This window comes from Coregonus clupeaformis, chromosome 12, assembly GCF_020615455.1.
Source record: "Coregonus clupeaformis isolate EN_2021a chromosome 12, ASM2061545v1, whole genome shotgun sequence".
Classification (NCBI taxonomy): domain Eukaryota; kingdom Metazoa; phylum Chordata; class Actinopteri; order Salmoniformes; family Salmonidae; genus Coregonus; species Coregonus clupeaformis.
This window is the reverse complement of record NC_059203.1, coordinates 61,421,366-61,433,443: the sequence shown is the minus strand read 5'-3', so window position 1 is coordinate 61,433,443 and position 12,078 is coordinate 61,421,366. Positions and strand designations below refer to the sequence as shown.

The 12,078-nt window shown below is 43.2% G+C and overlaps 1 protein-coding gene across 2 annotated transcripts in view; it reads left to right on the top strand.

Moving 5' to 3' along the window:
* LOC121578330 (copine-5) overlaps positions 1-11,398 on the top strand; it is a 290,164-nt gene extending 278,766 nt beyond the window's left edge. For both annotated transcript variants that reach the window (XM_045223995.1, XM_041892641.2), the window contains 2 exons: positions 7,476-7,549; positions 8,015-11,398. In XM_045223995.1, coding sequence (XP_045079930.1) covers positions 7,476-7,549; positions 8,015-8,203 — 263 coding nt within the window. In that variant the 3' untranslated portion in view covers positions 8,204-11,398. The remainder of the gene's footprint in view (positions 1-7,475; positions 7,550-8,014) is intronic.
* The last annotated feature ends 680 nt before the right edge of the window (positions 11,399-12,078 follow it).

The window sequence follows — 12,078 nt, the reverse complement described above, 5'->3', positions numbered from 1 at the left end:
GCTGGACTGGACCCCGGTGAAGCGGATTGCTCTGGCTCCGGAGTGGAGCAGCAGACCGGAGCTGAACTGGGCACCGGTGGAACAGGCACGGGCCGTGCCGGACTGGACACACGCACCACTGGCTTGGTGCGAGGAGCAGGAACAGGCCGGACCGGGCTGGCGACGCGCACCACTGGCTTGGTGCGAGGGGCAGGAACAGGCCGGGCCGGGCTGGCGACGCGCACCACTGGCTTGGTGCGAGGAACAGGAACAGGCCGGACCGGGCTGGCGACGCGCACCACTGGTTTGGTGCGAGGGGCAGGAACAGGCCGGGCCGGGCTGGCGACGTGCACCACTGGGTTGGTGCGAGGGGGAGGAACAGGCCGGGCCGGGCTGGCGACGCGCACCACTGGCTTGGTGCGAGGGGCAGGAACAGGCCGGACCGGGCTGGCGACGCGCACCACTGGCTTGGTGCGAGGGGCAGGAACAGGCTGGGACGGGCTGGCAATGTGCACCACTGGCTTGGTGCGAGGGACAGGAACAGGCCCGACCGGGCTGGCGACGCGCACCACTGGTTTGGTGCGAGGGGCAGGAACAGGCCGGGCCGGGCTGGCGACGCGCACCACTGGGTTGGCGGCTCCACTCCGGAGCCAGAGCAGTCCGATCCACCGTCGTCGGGTCCAGTTCCGGTCAGCGGTTCCAGTCCAGACCCAGACGTCAGCCCCTCTCCAGGTTCGGGGTCTCCCACACCAGGGTCCAGACAGGGCGTGGTACTTCGTGGGAGGAAGGAGAAAGGAAACAGCGCGCCAAGGTCCAGACCAGACCAGGGGCGCAACGGGGAGGTGGAGAATAAGTGGATCCGCCTCCGAGGCGGAATGCCCACCCGGCCCCTACCCTGTTAGGTTTATGTGGCGCGGTCGGAGTCCGCACCTTTGGGGGGGGGGGACTGTCACGCCCTGACTCAGGGGACGGTTATTTGTTGAGTCAGGGTGTGTATATTTTGTGTTTTGTTTATTTCTATGTTTAGTTTCTAGATCGTTTAGATCTATGTTGGCCAGGGTGGTTCCCAATCAGAGGCAGCTGTAGCTCGTTGTCTCTGATTGGGGACCATACTTAGGCAGCCTTTTGGCACCAGTCAGTTGTGGGATCTTGTTCCATAAAGGTATGTTATTTGTCTACCTTGGACTTCACGTTTCGTTCGTTTGTTGTTTTGTCGTGTGTTCAGTACGGAAATAAATATGAATGCATATCACGCTGCGCCTTGGTCCTTCTCGTTAATGAACGATCGTGACACCAACCAAATGCTTCCTGTAGTTGTTGATCAGTCGCTCACGTCGCTGTGGAGGAATTTTGGCCCACTCTTCCATGCAGAACTGCTTTAACTCAGTGACGTGTGGGTTTTCAAACACGTGCCGTCATCATTACTTTGCACAAAAAGGGCTTCACAGGCAAGGATATTTTGCCTAAGAACACATAAGTTTGCATAAACTTAATGTAATTGTCAATAAAAGCCTTTGACTCTTATGGAATGCTTGTAATTATACTTTAGTATACCATAGTAACATCTGACAAAAATATCTCATAACACTGAAGCAGCGAACTTTGTGTAGACCAATACTTGTGTCATTCTCAAAACTTTTGACCACGACTGTACAGTATCTTTATGGTTCTGGGAGTCAATTACCTTATGTCAAGCCATGGAAATGTGTTAAGCATGATGAGTTTGCTGTTTGTGAAGAGAATTTTTAAAAATCTGTCAAGACACGAGGAGCGTGCAGGACAAGGACAGTTGGAGCGCACCTGATTGGTAGGGCTAAACATGAACAGTAATTGAAAATGGTGAAAAACATCTCCTACTATATTCCCATTACAGTGAGATGAGAAAAGTATGGTTAATATAGCTATTGTGTGATCCATTTTAGTCTGATTAATATTATAAGGCAAAATATTGTGGTTGCGCATCATTGCGATGCATCGTTCATTTTCATAAAATACGAACCTATAGCATTAATTATTCAAATCGACACAATTATGAAATCATGGCTGATAGTACATTTGTTGAAAGTAACGAGCATTACAGACCAGAACATGGATATAAGATAGATATTGTGCACTTCTCGCCAGCTGTTACTTCCGTCCGAAGGCTGTGTTACTCAAAGCCCACCGGCAGGTACAAAAGTAATGTTGCAGTAGTTCTGTTCTCGGTATATAATTTCAACTCATTTACCCTAGAAATAAAAGTTGCTAATGGTAGAGGACATACAGTGGGGAGAACAAGTATTTGATACACTGCCGATTTTGCAGGTTTTCCTACTTACAAAGCATTTAGAGGTTTATAATTTTTATCATAGGTACACTTCAACTGTGAGAGACGGAATCTAAAACAAAAATCCAGAAAATCACATTGTATGATTTTTAAGTAATTAATTTGCATTTTAATGCATGACATAAGTATTTGATACATCAGAAAAGCAGAACATAATATTTGGTACAGAAACCTTTGTTTGCAATTACAGAGATCATACGTTTCCTGTAGGTCTTGACCAGGTTTGCACACACTGCAGCAGGGATTTTGGCCCACTCCTCCATACAGACCTTCTCCAGATCCTTCAGGTTTTGGGGCTGTCGCTGGGCAATACGGACTTTCAGCTCCCTCCAAAGATTTTCTATTGGGTTCAGGTCTGGAGACTGGCTAGGCCACTTCAGGACCTTGAGATGCTTCTTACGGAGCCACTCCTTAGTTGCCCTGGCTGTGGGTTTTGGGTCGTTGTCATGCTGGAAGACCCAGCCACGACCCATCTTCAATGCTCTTACTGAGGGAATGAGGTTGTTGGCCAAGATCTCGCGATACATGGCCCCATCCATCCTCCCCGCAATACGGTGCAGTCGTACTGTCCCCTTTGCAGAAAAGCATCCCCAAAGAATGATGTTTCCATCTCCATGCTTCACGGTTGGGATGGTGTTCTTGGGGTTGTACTCATCCTTCTTCTTCCTCCAAACACGGCAAGCGTCCCCCCCCAAATTGTAAAGTGGTTATCCCACTGGCTATAGGGTGAACGCACCAATTTGTGAGTCGCTCTGGCTAAGAGCGTCTGCTAAATGACGTTAATGTGCCCTTGAGCAAGGCACTTAACCCTAATTGCTCCTGTAAGTCGCTCTGGTTAAGAGCGTCTGCTAAATGACTAAAATGTAAATGTAATGTAAATGAGTTTAGACCAAAAAGCTCTATTTTTGTCTCATCAGACCACATGACCTTCTCCCATTCCTCCTCTGGATCATCCAGATGGTCATTGGCAAACTTCAGACGGGCCTGGACATGCGCTGGCTTGAGCAGGGGGACCTTGCGTGCGCTGCAGGATTTTAATCCATGACGGCGTAGTGTGTTACTAATGGTTTTCTTTGAGACTGTGGTCCCAGCTCTCTTCAGGTCATTGACCAGGTCCTGCTGTGTAGTTCTGGGATGATCCCTCACCTTCCTCATGATCATTGATGCCCCACGAGGTGAGATCTTGCATGGAGCCCCAGACCGAGGGGGATTGACCGTCATCTTGAACTTCTTCCATTTTCTAATAATTGCGCCAACAGTTGTTGCCTTCTCACCAAGCTGCTTGCCTATTGTCCTGTAGCCCATCCCAGCCTTGTGCAGGTCTACAATTTTATCCCTGATGTCCTTACACAGCTCTCTGGTCTTGGCCATTGTGGAGAGGTTGGAGTCTGTTTGATTGAGTGTGTGGACAGGTATGTTTTATACAGGTAACGAGTTCAAACAGGTGCAGTTAATACAGGTAATGAGTGGAGAACAGGAGGGCTTCTTAAAGAAAAACTAACAGGTCTGTGAGAGCCGGAATTCTTACTGGTTGGTAGGTGATCAAATACTTACGTCATGCAATAAAATGCAAATGAATTACTTAAAAATCATACAATGTGATTTTCTGGATTTTTGTTTTAGATTCCGTCTCTCACAGTTGAAGTGTACCTATGATAGAAATTACAGACCTCTACATGCTTTGTAAGTAGGAAAACCTGCAAAACGGCAGTGTATCAAATACTTGTTCTCCCCACTGTATATAAGTTGTTTGTCATAAAATATGGTATCTCTAGCTCTATCGATCTCTGAGTAATTAGGAATAAAACTAAAAGTCTTACTTTCGTCCCAGTTCTCCCCTGTATTTGAAGTTTAAAAAAGCTGCTGAAGTTTCTAATTTCCACTTTGAAATTTCAGACTTGATTTTCCCATACGGAAAATGTATCAACCACTACAAAATTATAATCTACATAATAATAACACATTTTCTGTTGCTGCTGCATTATTTTCCTGCGGTAGCAATATGTCTCTAATTAAGATCCTACATCTGTACTAGGCACACAAACACACTTGAAAATGCACAAATTACAGAAATTATATTTCATCATGTTCATCACTGCTCTTGAAAACGAGATGTTCATTTCAATGAGACTAACCTTAATACATATTGGGTTCACAACAAATGTGTGCATGTACAGTTGAAGTCGGAAGTTTACATACACCTTAGCGAAATACATTTAATCCTAGTAAAAATTCCCTGTCTTAGGTCAGTTAGGATCACCACTTTATTTTAAGAATGTGAAATGTCAGAATAATAGTAGAGAGAATGATTTATTTAAGCTTTTATTACTTTCATCACATTCCCAGTGGGTCAGAAGTTTACATACACTCAATTAGTATTTGGTAGCATTGCCTTTAAATTGTTTAACTTGGATCAAACATTTTGAGTAGGCTTCCAAAAGCTTCCCACAATAAGTTGGGTGAATTTTGGCCCATTCCTCCTGACAGAGCTGGTGTAATTGAGTCAGGTTTGTAGGCTTCCTTGCTGGCACACGCTTTTTCAGTTCTGCCCACACATTTTCTATAGGATTGAGGTCAGGGCTTTGTGATGGCCACTCCAATACCTTGGCTTTGTTGTCCTTAAGCCATTTTGCCACAACTTTGGAAGTATGCTTATGGTCATTGTCCATTTGGAAGGCCCATTTGCTACCAAGCTTTAACTTCCTGACTGATGTCTTGAGATGTTGCTTCAATATATCCACATAATTTTCCTTCCTCATGATGCCATCTACAGTGAGGGAAAAAAGTATTTGATCCCCTGCTGATTTTGTACGTTTGCCCACTAACAAAGAAATGATCAGTCTATAATTTTAATGGTAGGTTTATTTGAACAGTGAGAGACAGAATAACAACAAAAAAATCCAGAAAAACGCATGTCAAAAATGTTATAAATTGATTGGCATTTTAATGAGGGAAATAAGTATTTGACCCCCTCTCAATAAGAAAGATTTCTGGCTCCCAGGTGTCTTTTATACAGGTAACGAGCTGAGATTAGGAGCACACTCTTAAAGGGAGTGCTCCTAATCTCAGTTTGTTACCTGTATAAAAGACACCTGTCCACAGAAGCAATCAATCAATCAGATTCCAAAATCTCCACCATGGCCAAGACCAAAGAGCTCTCCAAGGATGTCAGGGACAAGATTGTAGACCTACACAAGGCTGGAATGGGCTACAAGACCATCGGCAAGCAGCTTGGTGAGAAGGTGACAACAGTTTGGTGTGATTATTCGCAAATGGAAGAAACACAAAAGAACTGTCAATCTCCCTCGGCCTGGGGCTCCATGCAAGATCTCACCTCGTGGAGTTGCAATGATCATGAGAACGGTGAGGAATCAGCCCAGAACTACACGGGATGATCTTGTCAATGATCTCAAGGCAGCTGGGACCATAGTCACCAAGAAAACAATTGGTAACACACTACGCCATGAAGGACTGAAATCCTGCAGCGCCCGCAAGGTCCCCCTGCTCAAGAAAGCACACATACAGGCCCGTCTGAAGTTCGCCAATGAACATCTGAATGATTCAGAGGAGAACTGGGTGAAAGTGTTGTGGTCAGATGAGACCAAAATCGAGCTCTTTGGCAGCAACTCAACTCGCCGTGTTTGGAGGAGGAGGAATGCTGCCTATGACCCCAAGAACACCATCCCCACCGTCAAACATGGAGATGGAAACATTATGCTTTGCGGGTGTTTTTCTGCTAAGGGGACAGCACAACTTCACCGCATCAAAGGGACGATGGACGGGGCCATGTACCGTCAAATCTTGGGTGAGAACCTCCTTCCCTCAGCCAGGGCATTGAAAATGGGTCATGGATGGGTATTCCAGCATGACAATGACCCACAACACACAGCCAAGGCAACAAAGGAGTGGCTCAAGAAGAAGCACATTAAGGTCCTGGAGTGGCCTAGCCAGTCTCCAGACCTTAATCCCGTAGAAAATCTGTGGAGGGACCTGAAGGTTCGAGTTGCCAAACGTCAGGTTCGAAACCTTAATGACTTGGAGAAGATCTGCAAAGAGGAGTGGGACAATATCCCTCCTGAGATGTGTGCAAACCTGGTGGTCAACTACAAGAAACGTCTGACCTCTGTGATTGCCAACAAGGGTTTTGCCACCAAGTACTAAGTCATGTTTTGCAGAGGGGTCAAATACTTATTTCCCTCATTAAAATGCAAATCAATTTATAACATTTTTGACATGCGTTTTTCTGGTTTTTTTTGTTGTTATTCTGTCTCTCACTGTTCAAATAAACCTACCATTAAAATTATAGACTGATCATGTCTTTGTCAGTGGGCAAACGTACAAAATCAGCAGGGGATCAAATACTTTTTTCCCTCACTGTATTTTGTGACGTGCACCAGTCCCTGCTGCAGCAAAGCACCCCCACAGCATGATGCTGCCACCCCCGTGCTTCACGGTTGGGATGGTGTTCTTCGGCTTGCAAGCGGCCCCCTTTTTCCTCCAAACATAACGATGGTCATTATAGCCAAACAGTTCTATTTTTGTTTCATCAGACCAGAGGACTTTTCTCCAAAAAGTAAGATCTTTGTCCCCATGTGCAGTTGCAAACCGTAGTCTGGCTTTTTTATGGCGGTTTTGCAGTGGCTTCTTCCTTGCTGAGCGGCCTTTCAGGTTATTTTGATATAGGACTCGTTTTACTGTGGATATAGATACTTTTGTACCTGTTTCCTCCAGCATCTTCACAAGGTCCTTTGCTGTTGTTCTGGGGTTGATTTGCACTTTTTGCAGCAAAGTACGTTCATCTCTAGGAGACAGAACGCGTCTCCTTCCAGAGCGGTATGACGGCTGCGTGGTCCCATGGTGTTTATACTTGCGTACTATTGTTTGTACAGATGAATATGGTACCTTCAGGCATTTGGAAATTGCTCCCAAGGATGAACCAGACTTGTGGAGGTCAAAACTATTTTTTCTGAGGTCTTGGCTGATTTCTGAAAAATCGCTTGTGTCATGCACAAAGTAGATGTCGTAACTGACTTGCCAAAACTATAGTTTCTTAACAAGAAATTTGTGGAGTGGTTGAAAAAAACAAGTTTTAATGACTCCAACCTAAGTGTATGTAAACTTCCGACTTCAACTGTACATGTTTGGTTTGTGTGATTTCTTTACCTTACAGCCATGGTGGAGTTGGATGGTGATGACATCAGAATTTCCTCCAGAGGGAAGCTTGCAGAGAGAGACATTGTCCAGGTCACTCACACACACACACACACACACACACACACACGCACACACAGTTCAGTAAGACAAACTGACCATGAACACAGCTATGAACAAACACATCGTACCTTGAGAAGTAGAAATGTCAGGGTTTACCCTGGGAGGTCTTTATCCAGAGTAAGGCATTGTACAAGGGGTTAAATAAATAGATGAATGGAAGGTCAAAGATTCTGCAGATTTTACATTGCTTTGTTCAATTTCAAGGAATTTCAAAACAGGAAGGTATACAGAGTAAAAATCATGGGAATGCTGGTTAACTGTTGTGTAAAAGAACAATAAGGCGAAGGCAGTACAAGAGATTAATCTTATCAGTATTAATGATCATTTATAAAGAATGTATAAATATGTATAATGTCTTATTAATGAAAGTTATCATATAGTGTTATCCCAGGCTGCTTCTCAGTTCTTATAGTGTCTTTGCTCTCTCCCTGTCAGTTTGTCCCATTTAGAGACTACATGGACCGAACAGGGAACCACGTGTTGAGTATGGCCCGGCTAGCCAAGGATGTCCTGGCTGAGATCCCTGATCAGTTAATCTCCTATATGAAGAGTAGGGGCATCAAGCCCAACCCCGCACCGCCTCCCTACACACCCCCTGGACACACACACCACACACAAATCTGAGCCCACCACACAAACCTTTACACTGAGTACTGACGAGAGACGGAGTCAAAGATTTGCAGACCCTGGGAACTCTCTACTTCCTGATTGGAACGTTGGGACAGGAAGTGATGTAATAGGAAGTAGTTGAAGCAACAGGTGTTTGTGTCAGGACTCTCCCGGACAGGTGACTCTCTGGAGAAGACAACAGCATTTCTGTTCATTGTGATTATATATATTCTGTCTGTTTCTCTGAAGAAAGAGAGACGGCCATGGACAGACTGTAGTACATTGCTGTACCGTACAAGGACTTGTCTTTTTATCAACATACACGGGCCAGTGACTGTTTATTCTTGTCTTGTTTGAGAGCAGGTGGGTGAAGGGGTCATGTGGGGTCATATTGTGGTTGAAACTTGTGCCTGTCTGTGATCTGGTTGTCTAACTGTAATGGGACAAGTGGAACCCTCATCTGAACTCTGATCTTTGACTTTTGACCTGGCTCACCATTGGTGTATTAGTGTGTGTGTGTTAAGGTGATGTTTTTTAGATACTTTTCCATTCGTTTCTGTTTAGTTTTGGGCATCAGACACATCCTCATATTGATTTGTAGCTTTATTGTTTAAGGTTGGAAAAAAGAAAAGTGTATTCAACCTCTGAGTTTTCTTTTTTAGTCATTTTGTGTCTTTGCTTTTCATACTCCCATAAGTTGTAGACTCTTCTCTTGCTTTCTATTTTAAAGCATGTTCGTATAGGATGAAATTCCCCAGTTGTCTGTATTTATAATGCATCAAAAGTGGCATGGATATATAAAGATATATAATTAATATGTGACCTTCCGGTTTGGATTTCTCTATTACAAACAATGATAGTTTAACAATATGGAAAAGCACAATGGGAGAGATCAGCATAGCTCTCTAAACCACTTAACAACCACCAAAGGAATGTAACTATGCACATCAGAGTTGGGACACACTATAACCTGTCTACACAGACATCAGAAGTATTGCTTAATTTTATCACGGGTTTTGATAGTTTACCATGTCATATTTGGGATCAGTCAAAGACATTGTAGACATAGATATAATTACGCAATTCAAGAGCACAAAATATATACTACTCTTTCAACTACTATTTTATTCTCTCTTTCTCTCTTTCCATCTCTCTTTCTTTCCATCTTCCTAATTCCCATAGTGAATTGATTTTTGTTCGACATTAAACCTCTGGATAAAGACATCAAATGTATTCACTTGAATCACATTTAATTATATTGAATCCTTTTCATAATCAACAATCACTCAACAATAACTTGCCCACCAGTCCTTTACCATCCACCCCTCTCTCTCTCTGGTCACCCTGAGAAGAAGCCATTATTGTGTTATAATCAGATGAAGCCAGGCTGAAATTAAATCAAGCTGAGGAGAATAGACAGTCTGGAGACCTGGTGCGTAACACACAAAGACAGACAGAAGGACGGATCTCCTCAGCTAGCTAAATACTCTGTAGGCCTTAACGTACTGTAGACAGCATTCCAACCAAGCCTGATAAACAACTAAGGTTGAAAAATTCCGTTAAGTTTCCCAAAATGTTCAGGTTTTCAGGCAACCCTATACACAGCTCCCTCCTCTTGGAGTTATAATCCCTAAAAGTACTGTATGTTTTGGAAATGGCTAAACCTGGTTAGTCTGATTTTGTACATTGTTGTGTATAATATATGGGGAGTAAAGACAAACGGTATATCTGATATCTTTACAGTTAATTCTATGGCTTGATTTTTCTCCTTATTGAGTGGTGTGGACCTAGAGTATCAGGAGTGTGTGTGTGTGTTCAATAATAAGAGTGGTTTACAACAGTACATATTCCTCCCGATCAACTTTAAGGAAAGCACTTTATTCTATTCCTTAAGAGGTGTACTGGTACTTCGACAGTATGTTTATTTATAATTGTTTAGAGATAGTGATGATCTTATTGATATATTATATGATGATAACATAATTATTTCTGGAATGTGTATGATAAAAAGCCATTTATTCTGCCGACTACGCCACAATAATAGAAGTAGACTTGCACACTGACTTCAATGGGGATGTTATTCGTTCTAGTAATTATATTTCTATGGCTACGATATAAAAATACAGTATCTCTCCTCAATCGACCCCTGATCTGTAGGGGTGCCAGATTGTGTACCAGATCCATCCACTCACCTGGGGTGCAAAGACAGTGTTTTATATTCCGTGCCAACCATCTGTAACACTAGCCCCATTTATACCTGGTTCTAACTTGTATCCTTTGTCCTGATCTTGTCCACATTCTGAATGCGCCCAGATTTTTAGACAGGTGTAGACAATCAAAAGACACATGGTGATCTGATTGGGATCATTCTGCCCACCTCCGGAGGTAGTCAGACATGCATCGTGTCCGGATATCTTACAGGTGTAGACAGATCTGGACAGAGAAACCATTTAAATCCTCATTATTCAGCCATCTAACATCATTGACAAGTGGCACCAATAACAGATTACATAAATATGTGTCTTACAATAAATAAATAAATAAATATTACTTTGAAAGAATAGCTGTGAAGCAATTTGCATGAAAGAATGGCCAGGAAATCTGGTCACAATGCAGATGGATATCAGACACATTTTAGACATAATTCTGTGTAGACACATTTCTGGAAATCTGGGCACAATCAGAATGTAGACAAGATCAGGACAAAGGACACATGTTAGCACCAGGTATAAATGGGATTATAGACACCATTTAATCTGGATTATGTCAATGTAAGTGCCAAATAATGGCTGCAAGTTCAGTGGACTGTTTGCTTTCTCTTCTCTCTCTCTCGTGCCTGGCCATTTCTGTTGTTACCGTGAGCTCTCTTGATAGGAGGAGATATCACACATGGGAAAATCGTAGCCGACCAGCATGTTTCAACAGTTAATCGTTCATTCTTTTTATAATTCTTTTTTTTTTTTAACCCCCTCTTTTCACCTTTGTTGTTTATACCTCTGGGTTTCTAATGTGCATGGTTCTACCTTTTTTTTTGGAAGCGTTTTTTTTACATGATCGTTGTCATACGGTGGGTTGTGAAATGCTTTGTATTGGATTGCCTTAAATGAAAATGAATTTTAAAAAACAAATGACTACTTTTATAAAAATTGTTGCAGAGTTGTACTTTGATGTCCCGATTAGTTAATTCAATAAAGTTAAACCTGGACTGTACGGTACTGTGTATAGACTGTAGAACAAACATTTTGCCACACACTAACAATATACTGTAGCCCTTCCTACAACACATTGTGAAATAATTGGTTTATGATTTTTTTATCAAGCTAATTCAAGTCTTTTAGCCTATGGTCAGCTGAGAAGTTAATTTGTCTCATGTTGCCAAATCTCAACAAACAGGCCTAAAGTGGTCATTCCTCAGTGTCCTCAAAAAAAAAATGCCTCATTGACACTAACGCCAGAGTCCAGTGATCGACTTCCCCGGCCTTATCCAGCTAACCATCAGGCTGCTGAATAGCCACTAGGCAGCTCAATCTAATCTAATGTTTCCCAGAACTCTAACACTTTAACAGAAAAATCTAACACCTTCATAGTTCTTGTATTTCCTAGAAATCTAACACCTTCACATTTCTATCACACACCACATGATCTCCTCTTTATCTGTACTGCCAGACTAGATCTCTGACCTGCTCAAAGTGTGACCTGATGTATGCCAGTCCAGCCATCCAGTCATGTTGGCACTGGTACACATCAATGAGTAATCTGGTTGTACCAACACACTCAGTAGATGGCATATCAAGTTCAAGGGTCAGGCAAGACAACAGCGCTTGCCAATGCCTGGGCAACTGGGTAACTTTCAACCTTGATGTGTGACCAAATGTATGCCAGCTAAGCCA